General features: G+C 46.4%; 2 protein-coding genes across 2 annotated transcripts; both read right to left on the bottom strand.

Moving 5' to 3' along the window:
* Positions 1–5831: 5831 nt before the first annotated feature.
* On the bottom strand, positions 5832–17770 carry LOC136479231 (protein DETOXIFICATION 44, chloroplastic-like). The gene is made up of 14 exons (XM_066477165.1): positions 17209–17770; positions 16876–17022; positions 16630–16790; positions 13921–14056; positions 13360–13456; positions 13131–13231; positions 12810–12973; positions 12642–12713; positions 12442–12558; positions 12255–12350; positions 12033–12154; positions 11879–11945; positions 11382–11417; positions 5832–6910 (listed from the first exon to the last, which is right to left on the bottom strand). Exons 1-14 carry the CDS (start codon positions 17552–17554, stop codon positions 6089–6091), a joined length of 2484 nt encoding a protein of 827 aa, XP_066333262.1. The 5' UTR covers positions 17555–17770; the 3' UTR covers positions 5832–6088.
* LOC136483416 (uncharacterized) lies at positions 7704–10740 on the bottom strand. Its single transcript, XM_066480479.1, has 3 exons — positions 10242–10740; positions 8255–8455; positions 7704–7968 (listed from the first exon to the last, which is right to left on the bottom strand). The coding sequence occupies exons 1-3, from the start codon at positions 10350–10352 to the stop codon at positions 7933–7935; spliced, it is 348 nt and encodes a 115-aa protein (XP_066336576.1). The 5' UTR covers positions 10353–10740; the 3' UTR covers positions 7704–7932.
* Positions 17771–18414: the final 644 nt, after the last annotated feature.

Here is an 18414-nt window from a genome sequence, read left to right as displayed (position 1 = left end):
GAACAGGGTCCATGCGGCCCCAATAAGGACCGTGGCCAAGCTACGATCGTTTCCTCCCCGCGTCTTGGGCCGCCGACCCGCTGCCATCTCGAAATCTCGTGAACCAGTGGAGGCTGGCAGCCCCATTGCGGGAGATTAACCAAATGAATGGCAAAAAAGACTCACAAAAGTACTTCCACAAGGGACGCACCCATGTTTATGTGGATTGCTCCCTAATTACGCACGACAAGAGATGCTTCAAAACCCACATGGTAATCCTCGGCTGATGAGGGCATCCTGGCCCATGCCATTATCAGGAAAAGCGACCATGACTTAACCACCATCAAGAGACCTCGGAGAAGCAAGTAAACTCAAAGAAAGGGTCTCTATTATCAAACTTCAGAAATGGGCACGGCCAAGCCATGCACCAAAATACAAATATGGAAATCACCACACCGGTGACATCTCTAGTAAGTCCTAGGAGGCCTTGCTACTACCACGGAAGGACAGGCATCGCGCCGACCTTCCTGTAGCAACACGACTCCTAGGACACGAGAGCATAGGAGGGGGCAGGAGGTTGCACCAACTCAAGGACGCCTGAACGGGCACCCATGGGCTTACACAAGCACCAACGGGGCACAGGCAGAGAGCCTTGGAATCAAGCAAGACCCATCTCGCCCATGATGGGATTGCCTGATCCCCATAGTACATGTGCACCACGGGCATATCCTTCCCTGCTTGTAAGATTCCTTCTAGTACCAGTTGTTGAAGGGGCACCACTAGCTTTCGAGCGCTACCTGCGACCTCCAGTATGATGTATGATGGGAACCACATAGTTCCCCATGAACGTTTCTCTCCCATTTTCTCACTCTCTTAGTAGGAAGGTAGGGAACGATTCGAAGTTACAACCATGAGTGGTTCAAACAGAAGGAAGGCTTATATTTATAGGCCCAAGGGCGGACTGAGCAGCTAAAAGGTTCTAATATGGCTAGAGGGGGGTGAATAGCCTATTTAAAAATCTACAAATCAACTAGAGCAATTTGACAAATAGCGAAATGCAAACTTGCTCTAGCTCTACAAGGGTTGCAAGCCACCTATCCAACAATTCTAGTTGCAATGATTACTAGGCACACAACTTGCAATGTTACTACTCACTAAGAGCTCTCAATCTTGCTACTCTAAAGAGCTCCACTAGATGAACTTAAAATAACAAAGCAAGCTCTCAATTCTAATTACACTAAAGAGCTTGCTACAACTAATTTGCAAGAATATAAATGAGTGAGTAGGGTGATTATACCGCCGTGTAGAGGAGTGAACCAATTACAAGATGAATACTAAATCAATCACCGAAAGAATACCAAAGGGGAAGAGACAACCAATTTTTCTCCCAAGGTTCACGTGCTTGTCGGCACGCTAGTCCCCGTTGTGTCGACCAACACTTGGTGGTTCAGCGGCTAAGAGGTGTTGCACGAACCTCGTCCACACAATTGGACACCGCAAGAACCTACCCACAAGTGAGGTAACTCAATGACATGAGCAATCCACTAGAGTTACCTTTTGGCTCTCCACTGGGGAAGGCACAAGACCCCTCACAATCACCATAATCGGAGCCAGAGACAATCACCAACCTCCACTCAATGATCCTCGCTGCTCCAAGCTATCTAGGTGGTGGCAACCACCAAGAGTAACAAGTGAATCCTATAGCAAAACATGAATGCCAAGTGCCACTAGATGCAATCACTCAAGCAATGCACTTGGATTCTCTCCCAATCTCACAATGATGATGAAACAATGATGGAGATGAGTGGGAGGGCTTTGCCTAAGCTCACAAGGTTGCTATATCAATGCAAATGGCCAAGAGAGTGAGCTTGAGCCGGCCATGGGGCTTAAATAGAAGCCCCTGCGAAATAGAGCCGTTGGGCTACTCACTGCACTGAACACGGGCCGACCAGACGCTTCGGTCAGATTGACCGGACGCTGGACCCCAGCGTCCGGTCGCGCGATACACGCCATGTGTCCCCTCTCTTCAAATACTGAGCGCCCGATCCCAACGGTTAAGTGATGACCGGATGCGCTGCTGCGAGGTGACCGAACGCTGGACCTCAGCATCCGGTCGTTTCCAGTAAGGTTCCATTCGCGCAAAATCACGACCGGACACGTCCGGTCATGCTCGATCGGACTCACCCAGCGTCCGGTCACTCAATGTCTCCACTTTGCACCACACGTCAGCGTACGTCAGCATTGACCGAACGCACCCTGCCAGCGTCCGGTCACTTCTAGCACCAGCGTCCGGTCAAAGACCGAAACACGTGCCCTCTGCTACCACTGACTGGACGCGCTGGTCCAACCAAGACCAGCGTCCGGTCACTTACAGTGACCTTCGTCTTTTTTGTCTAGGGTGCCGGTGGCACCGTCGGACTGTCCACACTCTACGGGTGGACACTCCACCGGTGAGGTTTCTAACCCTTGCTCAAATGTGCCAACCACCAAGTTGTGCACATGTGTTAGCATATTTTCACAAAACATTTTCAAGGGTGTTAGCACTCCACTAGATCCTAAATGCATATACAATGAGTTAGAGCATCTAGTGGCACTTTGATAACCGCATTTCAATATGAGTTTCACCCCTCTTAATAGTACGGCTATCTAACCTAAATGTGATCACACTCGCTAAGTGTCTTGATCACCGAAACAAAATGGCTCCTACTATTCATACCTTTGCCTTGAGCCTTTTGTTTTTCTCTTTCTTCTTTTCCAAGTTCAAGCATTTGATCATCACCATCGTCATGATCTTCGCCATTGCTTCATCACTTGGAGTAGTGCTACCTATCTCATAGTTACTTTGATAAACTAGGTTAGCACTTAGGGTTTCATCAATTAACCAAAACCAAACTAGAGCTTTCAGCAGCCTGAGACCCCCGTGCCATGTGGCGAACTACGGAAGGTCATAGCCAATGTCAGATGCCCACGTGAGGTTGGGGAAATCGAGACCCTCCCAAAGGCAGGGCCAGTACAGCGTCGATGTGACCACTCGGATCCGTCTGGGTCGCTAACCCCGAAACGTGGCACACTGACATGGCCGGGCTCTGCAGTCGCGTACTGCATCATCAGGGCATCTTGACGTGGCGAGACGCAATGGCCACCTACTGCATTGAACGCGCTAGCCCACGAGGGGTCGAGCGACGAAGCTCGAGCAGGCCACTACTACGAACCCGCGCACAAACGCACACACATCTCAGTGCTTTCACGATCACTTCATGATCGCAAAAACACTCGGGGGCTACTATCAGGGTTATAACCCCGAGGTATCTCAAGACACTGATTAGTTAGTAGGCCACGTGGCCTATAATATATCAGCTAGCGAAGGCCTGAACGACCAAGGCCCAGCTAATCTAAGTAAACCAGGCCGAACACTAAGGCTAGGGCCAGCTACGACGTCTTCCTCCTGCCTTAGCCACACAACGCTTGGTAGGCGCACGACCTATCCCCGTCCCAACCCCTAGGAGGAATAGAGAGAGGTCGAGCGAAGCCAAGTGTGCCTGCTTTGACAAGAATAAGCACGCCGCACTGACCTCGCAGGGACCGAGGGGACATCGGCCACCTCGGTCTGGTCAGACGCCACCCCTGCACCATGCAATCCTGAAAAGACAATACCGCCCAAAGCGGTGACGGCTGGTACAATGACCACCAGCCAGATATGGCTCGACAAGACGCATGTACGATCCTACCCATTAGGGGATGGGATCCACGATGAGGGCCTTGACTTAGAGGTCAGCTAGACCGGCGGAAGCCACGACCCCAATGATCGGGATCGTGGCCCTTCACTCCTCAAGCCAACGAGGCAATCAATGACCCGGGGCGGCTACCAACTCCTGTATGACGCCCAGGAAATCAGGAGACGATGACGAAGACCATGGCGGAGACCACGTCGCACAGGACGGCTGACGAACCACCACCGTGCCTACAGTGCCGCCACGGCCGGCACAGTAACATCATGCCACACCATGCCGCGACGTGGCCACAGGACCATGACGACAACCACGCCCAAACGTGCACCACAAGACGGCGTAGCTTGCAAGCCAAGTTAGCTAGGACCTCCCTCAGGCTCACGACCCTTCGGTCAGGAGAACCTCCTTCTCTGTACACGTCCTGGCTCCGAACTATATATAAAGGCAGTCAGGGCACCTATCTAGGGATACTCTGATCCTCTACCATTTTACTCATTCTCTATCGTAGTAGGGCTCTAGAAGCTTCCCTTCAGGCAGTCCATCTCCTAGCTCTAGCTCTCCAACCTTTTTCCACCATTCTTATATCCCCATTGTAAGAACTTCAGAGCATTTAAGAGAGGAACACGCAATCGATCATCTCTGAGACTGGACGTAGGGCTCCGGCCTGAATCAGTATAAATCCTCGTGTCATTTAGATGCTACCATCATCTTTCTAAAACAGCGTGGCAATCATATAAATTTACTAGTCAGGTTTACAAAACACCGACAATGGAAAACACTTTCTGCAAGGGCTGTGAGAATGAAAATCCCAATGTCTCTTTGGTTTGGCGTGGTGGCTCCTTGTATGCCTACAGAGGCATCACAAATAATTCTAGGACCAACTGAAATCTGTAAGCACGTGGGCCTAGGTTGTGGAGGAATATGGGTAACAGGGTCCTCTTCAATAGCCATACAATAAGCGTGTGTTTAGTTTCCATCCCAAATTTCAAAAAAGTGCTACAGTAGCCATCACATCGAATCTTGCGATACATGTATGGAGCATTAAATGTAGACAAAAAAAAACTAATTGCACAGTTTGGTTGGAAATTGCGAAACGAACGTTTTGAGCCTAATTAGTCCATAATTGAACACTATTTACCAAATAAAAACGAAAGTACTACAGTAGCCAAATTTTCAACTTTCACCCAACTAAACACGCTCTAAGTTTGTCAATTGCATTTGCCTCATGTAGGACTCTAGAAACCGACCAATTTGGTCCTGTTCACTTGTCTTATAATCCGTACTTCAATCAGAACAGTATTTTTCTCTCATAACAAATCAGTCGGAGCAGCGTTCCGGCTGTTTTTTCAGCGAAGCGAACGGGGCCTTTATGTTGTTGAATCTATGATCATTGTGTGCTTTCAAAAGACACCACATAATAGAGAAAATCATACCTGAGGCAGCATGGGAGGGTCCTTATTGCACAACAGTAGCAATTTAAGTGTAGTCCATGGTCCCACGAAGGCAAGGCATCAACTCTAAGGGTGTGTTTAGTTAGGGAGGCGAAAATTTTTGGGTGTCACATCGGATGTGTCGGAAGGATGTCGGGCGGGGTTTTTGGATACTAATAAAAAAACAAATTACAGAACCCATCAGGAAACTGCGAGACGAATCTAATGATACTAATTAATCGGTCATTAGCACATGTTGGTACTGTAGCACTTAAGGCTTTTCATGGACTAATTAGTCTTAAAAGATTCGTCTCGCGATTTTGCCGAGAACTGTGCAATTAGTTTTTTTCGTCAATATTTAGTACTCCATGCATGTATCCAAACATGCTCTTTTACTGTAGGAGGCAAAAAAAAAATTTAGAAACTAAACACGCCCTAAGTCCGAGGCAAACCAAACCGCCCTGGCAACCATATATTTTATTGGTGCGAGTTGAACACAAAATTTGTATGTTTACTGATTATTTATTATCATAATAGGTAATCATAAAAATACAGATATATAATAATGCTATAAATAACAAGACATACCCGTTCGGCTTATCCAGAAACCAGCTTGGTCGGCTTGTTTTTTCAGCCGGAACCGTGTTTTTCTCTCACACCAATTCAAAGTATTTTTCAGTCAGTTTCAGTCAAGTTTCAGCAAGCCGAACGGAGCCATCAAGATTTGTCAAAAAAAAAAAACATAACAAGAAGATTTTTCTGCTTTTCTGGTTTCTCATACAGGGGACACCACTAGATCGACTAGACTAGTAAACCCAATGTTTCATTTTCTTGTGTGCTCTAGCTAAGGTATCTTTTGTGTTGTAGTATAGTTTCGCATAATCGAAAGAAATTAAAGAAATGATAATGACCTCTCACACTCGTGAGGGTGTGCATCTAGATCACAGAGACTCAGACACGCCCCCCGGGGGCGGAGGCGATGAACGACAGCAGCGGGTTACCAGCGCCACCAGCACCCTGGTCAACAACCTCATCGAGGAACAGGTCCTCAGGCACGCGGCAGGCGCCGTGCGCACAGACGACGGCCGCACCCAGTGCCAGCGCGGAGAAGATGAGCGACCCGACCGACGTGAGGAAGACGACGAAGGCGGACGCGGCGACGAGCCCGCCGAGCACCTCGCGGTCAGAGAAGGTGCGGCCGAACGCGGCGACGGGCGGCGCGTCGGCGGGGCGGAGCACGTAGAGGAGGCACCAGGCGGCGAGCAGCACCAGCAGCGCGGCCAGCGAGAACGGGTGCGCCAGCAACGCCGCGGCCAGGCACAGCGCGGTGACCGCGGCGTAGTTGACGCGGAAGTAGGCCAGGTTCTTGCGGAGGCGGGACGTGGCCTCCGCGAGGGAGTCTGGGCGGGAGAGAGCTGAGCGGTCCGCCAGCTCGGACCAGGGCCGCGCGCCGGAGAGCGCGCGACGGGTGGTGTCGAGGAGGCGCGAGAGGAACGCCCGGATCGCCGCTGGGTTGGTGTCGGTGGCGTCCGCGGAGGAGAGGGCCGTGGGCGCGGGGGATGGTGCGGCGGCCGGGACCACCGTGGTGGGGAGGATCGGAGGCGAGGCCGCGGCCATGGCGATGTGGCGATCTCTCTGTCCCGGCGGGTTTGGCGGATCTGAGGAGAGAGGGAGGACGCGGAGTGAGAGGAGATGGGCGCGAGTACAAATGGTGGCCTGACCGACCCCGTCCGTCATGGTCGCCAAACAAGCCGCACCGCACCGACACACGGGTCAACAGTTACCAGCTGCACGTTTTCTTGTGAAAAATGGCCTAAAAATCTGCCTTTTATTTCTTTTCTTTTTTTGTCGAGAAATAATTTGTTGGTTTCTTTGGCTCCAGTCCATCAAGAAGTTCTTATTTTACACTTAGAATTTGTGGCTGGACGACAATTGTAATAACAGCTAAAAAGAAGAGATTTTTTTTTCCTTTGGCTCCATCAAAAGTTCCTTTTTTATTACATTCATTCAAAATTCATACGAGCAATGTCGCATGGGCACTTGGGCAGTACTCCAGGCTCCAGTTGCCAGGAAAAACAGCAAAGTGCTTATGCAGATGCAGCTAACATTGATGGTTAGGTAAGGTAACGACGCAATGTGCTCTGAAATTGTGACACACTAGAAAGCTCGGGCAGCAAGGAAGTGTCCTTTTCCAGGTTAGGCAGCAAAAGAGTAGGTCCAGCACCAACAGCAACAAGTTTACAATGCATCTTCCTTCTCCTTTTTCAATATCAATCAACCACCAGTCCACCATGTACTTTGCTTGGATCTAGAAGAAACAGCCAGCACACCAGCAAAGTTCTTGCACCATACTTGACCAAACCTCCCTTGCGTTGTTCCTTGAATGTATACTACTACCACTAGGCGTCTAGGCCAGCAAATCACAACGGCAAAGACTAGTCTGAAACAAATAGTGGCTATGAAGAAATTTCAGTTACCAGCCAATGTCCCCTGTAACCGTAGCTTTGGCAGATTTTCGCTAGGTTAACAAAGAACACGCCATTTTAAGATACGGTTACAATACAGAAAGAACCAACCCAAGATAATATAGACTGATCTCAAGCCAACAATAAGATAGCACAAGCATGCTAGAAGGCACTCAACACGTCTGCATCCCACTTCGAGTTCCACAACAGCAGTTACTGATTCTCAGTTCAGCACCAATTAAGACACATCTTATGACATTGTTCTTAATAGGCAATAGCCATGGCAGTAGGTAACACGGATTTCTTTTATTTAAGCTGCAGACCTCAAGTCTAGAAGGTGGAGCCGTTCCAACCAAAGTCCGAGCGCTGCATCATCACATAATTAATGTATCAATGAGTGCTCATGGATAGCATGACATTGAAAATATGCTGGACGGTGAAGATCTTAATGCCATCTATGTAGGCAAGAAGATGCAAAACAAAGAAGATGGAATGAACCATCTATTCTTGATGCAAAGCATGTAAACATTGAGCATATTCTTGTGCTGGATGAGCCTAACAAACAACAAAATTAATATGAGAACGTTGGTGAAGGTTAAAAGGACCCATGACTGAGCGAGCACTTGCTCAATAAGAAACAGTGGTCGCTTACCTTTGAGTCATAGAACTTGAGATAGAAGCGCGACTTGGGCACGGATAGCTTTGACTCCAGGATAGAAGCAATGCCAGCACTAAGCTTCTTATTCACATCAGGGTTCAGGCCTCCGATGGAAACTAGCTCACCGTAAGCTGCAGGCTCCTGGGTACCTCCAAATGCCATAGGCACCGAACCCTTGAGAACAACCATCACGTACTGTGGGAGGACAACCATTCCAGTTAGTTCCTCAAGATGTTAGTACTCTAAGAGAAATGGCTTTATCCAAATAGGTCAAGAACAGAGAAACAATAATAGCTAAAGTTCAGTAATTTGAGCCTAGCACCACAGGTCAACAACCAGGAATCCAAATCATGTTACTATGAGAATGAGAATAGCATGGTCAGGCTATGAATACGATGTATTCAGAGAGGTCATTTTTGTCCTTGATAGTAGCAAAGCAGCTGCCTGACTAACACTAAATGGACTACACAGCTAACAGAAGATGAAAATCTGTGACCTCAAGTACGGGGCATAAAAAATTGGGTACTGAACTACATAGCAAAGCAGCTGCATGAGTAACAGTAACACAAAGTGACCGATGAACATGAGCATTCAAATTTGATCTATGTAAAACTGATAGCTGTAGTACTAGGGTAACATAAAGGAAAAGCACATGCAGCCTATGGTCTACATATTTAACAGCCTACTTGATATTAGTTCCTCAAGATGATAGTACTCAAGAGAAATGGCTTCATCCAAATAAGTCAAGACAGAGAAACAATAAAAGCTAAAGTTCAGTAATTTGAGCCTAGCACCACAGGTCACCCAAAAAGGAATCCAACAATTGTTACTATGAGAATGAGATTAGCATGGTCAGGTTATGAATATGATGTATTCAGAGAGGTCATTTTTTGCCCTTGATAGTAGCAAAGCAGCTGCCCGACTAACACTAAATGGACTAAACGGCTAACAGAAAATGAAAAGATGTGACCTCTAGTACAGGGCATAAAAATTTATGTACTGAACTAAAGCAGCTGCCTGAGTAAGAGTAACACAGTGACTGATAAACATGAACTTTCAAATTTCATCTATGTAAAATTGATGGCTGTAGTACTAGGGTAACATAAAGGAAAAGCACACGCAGCCCATGGTCCACATATTTAACAGAACTAGAGATTAGTGCTGAAGAATGGTACACTAAGGGGTTGCTGGTTGATAGAAATCTGTTCCAGAAAACTGTGAGCATAAACTTTCATCAGTTAGTTTGCTGTAAATGCATCTGTTCTCAATGTCTTAATATACCGCATTTCCGTTCCATAATCAGATTGGTAGGATAGTGAAAATGGTAGGCAAATGGTTTGGCATTCCTTGTACTGCGTGATGACAATGGTCAGTATATCAGTTCTTAGATAGAGACTAGGGATTCAGTCTCATACTTGAGTTATCTATAGTTGTCTCCCTCAATGCTGAAACTATTAAAATGAAAAAAAAAACTACGATTTATTTATATATGAATTCAATTTAAGCATGGCCAGGATATGCAGGAAATTGCAGTCTCATCCTAGGGATTCTAGGCTGTAATGTGAATATTAACAAAGTTTTCCACTGAGTTCAGTGAAAATCAACATCGGGGCGTCCATAATGCACCTAGAGGATATTCCCCCAAAATAAAAGCCTAGTAGAGGTAAAAAAAAATTCCCCATGTAGAAAAATTGGGAGATTTACTGATTCACACGAATTCTCTTTAAACTAGCATCAATAAACACGGTCAATTGATTGATAACGTACAGAAAGGTGTCATACAGCGATGCACATCTTGCTCAAAACCCTAACAGGTTGCCAAGTGTCAAGTGCCAATTAAAAAAAAGGAAGCATAATCTCCACCAACCAAATAGACCCACAATCTACAAGAGCCTATCTACACAAGCAACAAGAGACGGAAGGGGAAGCAGAACCAGAGGGGAAGAGAGAAGTCCGGGTGAAGGGAAAGGCGGAGGCTTACAGCCTCTGGCTTGCCGATGATATTGGCGACGGACTTGGAGGCTTCGGCGAGGATGGCGGAGGTGTCCACCCCCTCCAGGTTCACGTTGGTCGACACGTTCAGGCACGGCATCCTCGCTCGATTCCTCTTCCTCCTCTCCGCGTCTGCCTCCGGCTGGCCGCCTTCTCCTCTCCTCTGCTCCGCTCACTGTTCTCTGGTCTCTGCGGCTCCCCTCCCTCTCTATCCTGCTACACGGAAAAGGAATATCCTCTGCTCTGCCTGGGCTAATAATTGGCTGTTTGGGTTGGCCTGTTTGTTTCGACTTCACTATGGGCCTCTAGCCTACTGTCGGTCTAGCATCCTGTCGGTCCAGAGCCCATCGTAGCAAATTTGCAATGTCCGATGATCCCTTCTCGATTGGTTCACAAACAACTTCGAGTGAAGAGGGAGGTTCGGGGTTCAGCAAGCAATTGGGGATGGAGGATCTAGAGAAGAACACCAAGAAGGTCCTAGAAGGTTCCAAGTAAAGAAGAGGAAGCTTTGAGTGAAGAGAGATGTATGAGGAAGACGAATTGTTCTCTCCTGAATCTTCGATGCCCCCAACGCTAGCAGTGTTGCCTGTTTTTATAAGATTGACGTTATGTCTCTCCAGGCCCATGTACCTAACAGATGCACGTGCACAATATTGGAACGACCAACTCAGATTCTTCTATTTCAGATAATCACTGAGTTTATATAGTGCCAAAAATGATTACAGATTTACAGATCCTAGAATGTTGGACAAAATTTCATTTACAGGGAGGATTTCCGGAACGAAATTTACAGGAAGGGATTTTCTATTGAACACAGTTTTCTTTCTTTCTTTTTTGTTATATAATATAACTAAGCTTCCTAGTACAGTTGAAAGCTGTGAGCTCCTACTAGTCTCCTACAACAGCCAGAACAAGACAGCCCAGCCATCCAACACCAAGTCACCAACTACAAGTGTACATCTTCGACAGAGCTACATCAGCTGCCTGTTACGGAGGTCTATATATGACCTGCAGCAGTATGCACATTTCTTGCTACCATTACCCTTTACCTGCTGGCTGTGGGAGTGTGGGAGATCAATTGAACAATCGAATCCACATGGTCATATCTGTGCTTTACTCACTATCTGACCAGATAGACTCCCAAGGTCCACCTTTGCTCCCTAACCTGAAAACAAGGAAAAAACAAACAATTGTAAAATTTAAGACTTCCGTGCTGCTTCTGTTCAAGGGCACGTTTGGATGTCTCGCTCTGCCTTTTGCTTGGCTGGGCATCAAGACACAGCGTTTGGTTGGTTTGCTTCCAGCCTCATGCGCTTTCCAGAATTCCGTCACCAGCACAAGCAAGCCAAAACTGCTCTCCGCAGCTGGCAAAGCCGAGCGAGGCGAGGCGAGCTGGCCGCGCAAACCAACCAAACGTGCCCCAAGACTCCAGTACACGAATATTTCCTTTTCCTCAAGTCTGAACTTAGTAGTAGTTCACAATTTATATGATTGTAAGATAAGGACCTAGACAGTTAATACTCTTCTACTTCATACACAACTTCTACTGGTTATTTACATGTAATTGCCGTTAGCTGTCAATGATCTTTGTTTCCATCTTCCCGTCGAATCACCTAGACATGGTCATTTCTTGTCATTTATCAGTTTAGTATCTGACCAGATGTGCTTCCATGGTCCACCTTTGCTCCCTAACCTGCACACAGCAGCAAAATGCTATGAGTCACCAAGGTTTACGCTATCCAAATTTCTAGAAAGGAGCAGCTGGAACATCGGGCACTACCTCCAAAATCCAGCCGCTGCTCTCAAGCTCATAAAAAGAACTAGACCAGACCAAACACCACCAAGACCAAGCTTAGGAGCAGCAGCAAGTAGGAATGCCGATGAAACAGCCCCAACAAAGAACTGAGCAACACAGATGCCAAAAATTGTAAGCACGCCATAATCCCGCTACGTTTAGTTATGACAACCTAATGGTGGATACAATAGAAAACGATATCCATACCATAGAGTATGCAGCATAGGTGAAGTCAGACACGCCATAGTACAGCCCGTCGATCACAAACGCAATAGCATTTATCGGCTGAGAAACAGTGACAAACTGCAAGAGTTCATATTGTCAAAATGAGCATAAACAATATCATGCTTTACTTCTGAAAGTCAGTTGCTTTATTCCAATTATTCTTCATTACCCAGACTCCAGATTTGGCAATGTCTAAAACTGCCGGATCACTAGTGAACAGCACACAGAAGGACCCAAACCCAAAGAACAGAACCACAGCCAGTGCAACTCCAGTTACACCTCCAATCTACATTTATAACAAAACGTATCAGCAAGCAGCTCATGACTGGAGACCAGCAGCATTTCTGAACTTCAAAGTGCATTATTAACCTGCAGAACTCTGTATAAAACCAAACGAGCCTGCTTGTAATTCCCTTTTGCATATTCATTCGCAAGTAGAGCCTGCATTGAACTATGGACACTTTAAAGCAGAAGACATACAGATTTGTAATGTAAGACCCTAAACGAGAAATGTCACGTAACGTAAAATGTACAGACCTGCCCAGCAAGAGCTAGTGCATCATTGAGCAGAGAAATTGTCAGCCACACTTGCAAGCACAACTGATGGCCGGACATTGGAACAGGCCCTTCTCTTGCAGCCAGCGATGTCGACAGTGTCATGGTCAGGAGTACTGCAATAGTCCTGCCAATCAGAAGTCCACCTACAGAATAGTTTCTGGTTAAAGTGGCTATCATGGCCTCATGGAGCTCCGCTCTGAACTAGTAAAGATTAATAAAGTTGCAACAAAAAGTTTTAGCAACAAAAGAAACCTCTCCTGTATCAATACTTGTTAGTAAAAATTTGGAGCATCCACCAACCTGATTTTAGATAACGTATGATTCCACCACCAATTACATTTCGGGAAAAGATTACTACTTTACTATTCAGCTTCCAGAGGAGGATGCAAGCAATCACATACCTGACAACAGGCAGATAGTTGTACCAATGATTTAGTTCTCATGGGTGCAATTATGGAGATGAAAAAGGAGGAATTAAGACAATCCAACAAAGGAAACATATGAAATTCTTAAAATGAATTCAACATACTCTGATGTCACTGTTGCCAAGGCAGCACCTCTAACTCCTAAACCAAGTGGAAAAACAAGTATGGCGTCAAGTATGACGTTTACCAGGTTGCCAACACCTGCATCCAGAGTGCTTAAATATTTACTTTTGTCATTTGCAGGAACATAATTACATAAAGCATCATAATTAAGAGAATCATACAGCAAACTTCTCAGAACTTTTTCGCGAACGTGCCCTCATGGCATGTGTTTCATTAAGAGGAAGCAGAAGCAGTCATAGTACAACAAACTCTGGTAAGCCAACAAACTTCTCAGAACTTGCATTTGTGGTAGCTGTCACTTCCTAAATCTTATTGTCACTCATTAATGGGGAACTTTAAATCTAAAATTGATAACATTGACAGGTCTGTTATTGTTAAATTTCTAGATGACCACTGGACTAGGTGCACAGACCACTGCAGTGGCAACTACATGCACAAGACATTTCATCCTGGAACTTGCTTATAAGAAATACATAAATTGCAACACTTCACATGGTCCAGTTTGTTCATTTTAGCAGATAAAAGAGTTTCTATAATCTTACCCACAGCATATAAAGGTGTTTTTGTATCCATGAGCCCACGAAATGCACCCTGTGCAGCAAGTGCTATCACGATCGGTGGAGCACCATATGCCCTAAATGTAAGAAATTGCTCAGCTGGTATTCGCATTGGAGAATCCTGCATAGATAATATACAACACATGAGGTTTGACAGTGAGTACAGATACTTTAAGAACTACAGATAATAAAAAAACTTGGGGTCAAATGTTAAAACTAAAATAAAGAGTTAGTATTACAGTTAGTCATGGCCCTCAATTCAACAAGTAATACGAGGTATATTGCTGGCCAATCGCCTTGCATGTCGGCTACAACACTTGGTGTCACCCAACCAGAGTGCCTTCATAAAAGGTCGTTTTATTCAAGATAATTTCATGTTGGTTCAGCAAATAGCAAGATTCCTCCACCAGCAAAAACAGCCACGAATTCTCCTCAAATTAGATATATCTAAAGCCTTTGACTCAGTTTCTTGGCCTTTTCTCCTCGAGGTGCTGCAACATTTGGGTTTCGGTCCAATTTGGAGAGATGTGATCAGTGGCCTGCTAGCTTCTTCCTCCACACAGGTACTGCTCAATGGAATTCCTGGTAACTCTATATTTTACCAGCGTGGTTTGAGACAGGGGGATCCCCTATCTCCTATGATGTTCATCCTGGTTATGGATGTGCTAGGACTCATGATCTCTAAGGCAGCAAGTGAGGGGCTCTTACAACCCTTGTCAAGGCGGGTACTGCAGCATAGAATCTCTCTCAATGCTGACGATGTGGTGTTGTTTCTTAGACCGGAAGCTGGTGACATTAATTTGGTTTTGGGAATTCTCAGCCTTTTCGGTGATGCTTCAGGGCTTAAACCAACCTACAAAAGAGCAACGTCTTACCCATCAGGTGCGGAGACACGGAGCTGCTCACCATTCAAAACCTGCTGCCTTGTGCCATTTCAGAATTCCCATGCAAATATTTGGGTTTACCCCTCTCCCTTAAGAAGCTCACCAAGGGACAGATTCAGCCTATTATCGATAGGATTGCAGATCAGCTGCCAGGTTGGAAAGCGGACCTCATGACAAGGGCAGGAAGGAGAGTGCAGGTACAATTTGTGCTCACTGCTATGTTTGTATATCTTGTAATGGCCATTGACTTCCCTCCTTGGGCCATTAAAGCTATGGATAAATTCAGGCGTGGATTCCTTTGGAGGGGAAGAAAAGAAGCAAAAGGGGGGCATTGTCTCGTGGCTTGGGCAAGGCGTGCCGTCCACCTGAGCTAGGGGGCTTGGGAATTTCAGACCTGAAAAGCGTCAGTTGGGCGCTGCGGATGCGCTGGATTTGGCTTAAGAAAACTGAACCTAACAGGCCCTGGGAGAACTTACCAGTCCAAGTGCCCGGACAGGTTCAAACTTTCTTTAAATTAGCCGTCATCTCGGTAGTTGGCAGCGGGGCAAACACCCTTTTCTGGACGGACAGGTGGCTGAATGGCCAGTCCATTGCGGACCTTGCCCCTCGTCTTCTTGCTGTTGTTCCTAAGAGAATAGCAAATAGACGCGCGGTTGAGGAAGCTATGGCTGACCGTTCTTGGGTTATGGATATTCGTGGTGACCTATCAGTTTGAAGTAATATTGGATTTTCTCTGTCTATGGGATCTCATCTATGATTTTCAGCTACAGCCAGATATTGAGGATTCTCACATTTGGCGTTTTTCTTCTAGTGGACAGTACTCGGCCAAGTCTGCTTATGAAAGTTTTTTCATTGGGTCTACTCAGTTTGGACCTTATGAGAGGATTTGGAAATCTTGGGCTCCACCCAAATGCCGTTTCTTCATGTGGCTGGTTGCACATGATAGGTGCTGGACGGCAGATCAGCTGGCAAGGCAGGGGCTGCCACTACCGGAGCAGTGTCCTCTCTACGATCAAGAGGAGGAAACCATCAATCATCTCCTTGTACCTTGTGTCTTCACTTGGCAGTTCTGGTTCTCTCTATTTCAGCATTTTGGTATCCATCAGTTTTCCCCACAGCCTACAGATTCATCCTTTGATTTGTGGTGGGAAAGATCAAGCAATGCTACTGCTGGGTTAACAAAGAAAGGTTTCAACTCTCTTGTGATCCTAGGAGCCTGGACCTTATGGAATCATTGTAATAGTTGTGTTTTTGATGGGGCTGCTCCAAACTGAGCTGGTACTTTGGGTTTTGCTTTGGAGGAGTGTCGGCTGTGGGCTTTAGCTGGGGCTTGGGGGCTGTCTTTCTTGGCACCCCACCCCCATCCCTCCCCCCTGTGATTCTGTTAGGCCCTGTTCGGCTTACCCCATATTCGGCTTTTTCGGCTGCTTTTTTCAGCCGGAACAGTGTTTTTCTCTCACAACAATTCAGCCGGAACAGTGTTTTTCAGCCAGTTTCAGATCACAAGGCTTTTTTCTAGTTCTGGTCGCCTCTATGGCTCTATATTCTCACAGGCGCATGTGTAAGTCTTTGTAATTGGGTTTGGTGTGGTGTGTGTTGTATGCGGTTTCTTCCCCTTTTTTCATGAAGCGCAATTCTCCTGCGTTTTCGAGAAAAAAAAACTATCTAACTGATGCAATATCATATTAACTTGACACATTTCCTCATGAAGATAAAAAAAGTACTGGCTAAGCGGATAACCAACTGGGCGTCAAGTAGTCGATACTAAAGTTCTGAGAATTGAAAGAAATGAAGCTATTCTTATACTTACAGTAGGCACGCCGATCATGTCCATTAGTGTGCCCGATCCAAAAATCAGCGCCACAGTTTCCAACAGTCCAATACCAGCAGCTAAAGCCAGTGATGTTGATACTGCTGGAAGAAACTTCCTTTTCGTGGTCACCTCCTCAGGAGACCTTGGAAAGTCGTATCCTAAGCGAGAACTAAATAACAGATTAGTGTAACACAAATAGTGGTGTTGTTTTTAACAGATGTTCCGAAATCTTCAGCAGCTTACCTTCTCTTGTCCCAGTATAACCATCATCCGTTGCTTGCTGCTCAGCAACAAAGGATGTGGTCACGTTAAGCAAGGGTACATTAAACAGCTTGGACACCAAATTGAAGACTGAAATTGATACACCAACAGCAGCAAGTTCGGCTGAACCTGATTGACAGTAAAATTGTGGGTATTTAAACATCAGTGAATGCTCATTGACTAGGAAAAACAGGAAAGATCAATAAAATGTTTCCATCTGAAGTACAGTATGAGGCTTGTATCAGCATTCAGCAGTCCACAGACTGACCCCAGAAAAAGGCAGAAATTGAGGAAAAGGGGAAAGATTTACTTCACCTAAGTGACCGACGAAGGCGGTGTCGACGAGCGCCGCGATGGGGTCGGCGGCGAGCGCGAGGGCGGCGGGCAGAGCGATGCTGAGAATGTCCAGCCCAATCGTATCCAGAGCAAACCAGCCCTGCACCCCACGCCCCTCGTCCCCTTCCCCGCTCTTGGCCTCCCGCGAAGAAGCTGTTTCCTCCTCGACCACGGCGGCTTGCTTCCCGCTACACCGAGGGGGCCAACGGCGGCGGCGGCGCTGTGCGAGGCAGTTGCGAAAGGAGGCGCGGCTGAGCCGTGATGACGGGGTCAGGGTGAGAGCGCAGGCGACCGCCCTCACCGTCACCGGCGGCGAGGTCGCCATGCGCGCGAGAGCGAGAGCCTCCTATTCAGCCAAATGGTTACTTCAGAGTCCAGACAGACAGGACAGGACATGTGGCCACAAATGCATGAATTTCACAAAAAATACGGTGTAATTCTTGTAGAAAGCACTATATGTATGATCCATATTATATTTGAACTAGGATTTAAATCGGTGGATAGAGAAAAACGACTCTTTTTTTTTTCTTCCCTGCAAACTGCAATCGTGCAGAATTACCAAGGGTCGTTTGCTGTCCACCGATTGGCATCTCAAAGCATCGTATTCATTTGGGCAAGTGGTCTTGGCGATGCTGATACTGACTGCTTAAATGTAGAAACGTCAGCAACCTGACAATTTTGGAATGTTTTGTGTGAACCATGGCCGTGCAACTGGATTCCAATGGCCCCATGAGGAGAAGGTTTTCAGATGAATCAAATGATGCGTGTGGTTCTTGGAGCAAGTCTGCCCAATAGATCTTTCGAGATTGCTACTCGCCTTCAACGATCATTTCAAATAATTTCAGTCATATTGCCCCTTGCTATCTTATTTTCAGTTACACTCCAATGAAGAAGCGTATACTCGCTGTAATCAGCACTACACTAATTCTAACGATTAATCATAATAGTATAAACAAACTAAGAATTGTGGAAGGAGAGAAATAGGAGGATCTTCGAAAATATACACAAGATAGGTATCAGGCGGCCTCTATGACCAAAGAGGACATAGCGTAGAGACGTAGGGCAATGGTTGTGGCCGGAGAGGTGAACTAGCAGTCAAGGATGGCAACGGGACGGTTTCGGGTTGGATATCTGCGGGTTTCGGATCTTACGGGTTCGGGTTCGGGGATGATTTCTCACCCACGG

Source organism: Miscanthus floridulus, chromosome 9 (assembly GCF_019320115.1).
Source record: "Miscanthus floridulus cultivar M001 chromosome 9, ASM1932011v1, whole genome shotgun sequence".
Taxonomy (NCBI): Eukaryota; Viridiplantae; Streptophyta; class Magnoliopsida; order Poales; family Poaceae; genus Miscanthus; species Miscanthus floridulus.
This window is presented reverse-complemented; position numbering and strand designations above follow the sequence as displayed.

Excerpts from the sequence above, each read along its gene's own strand:
- LOC136479231 (XM_066477165.1), bottom strand. The coding sequence starts at position 17,554 with ATGGCGACCTCGCCGCCGGTGACGGTGAGGGCGGTCGCCTGCGCTCTC. Across the intron at positions 13,232-13,359 it reads TTGGCAACAGTGACATCAGA|GTATGTGATTGCTTGCATCC; the intron begins GTATGTTGAATT and ends GCCTGTTGTCAG. Across the intron at positions 12,714-12,809 it reads CACTAGCTCTTGCTGGGCAG|GCTCTACTTGCGAATGAATA; the intron begins GTCTGTACATTT and ends AGTTCAATGCAG.
- LOC136483416 (XM_066480479.1), bottom strand. The coding sequence starts at position 10,352 with ATGCCGTGCCTGAACGTGTCGACCAACGTGAACCTGGAGGGGGTGGAC. Across the intron at positions 8,456-10,241 it reads TCATCGGCAAGCCAGAGGCT|TACGTGATGGTTGTTCTCAA; the intron begins GTAAGCCTCCGC and ends GTCCTCCCACAG. Across the intron at positions 7,969-8,254 it reads TCAAGTTCTATGACTCAAAG|CGCTCGGACTTTGGTTGGAA; the intron begins GTAAGCGACCAC and ends GTGATGATGCAG.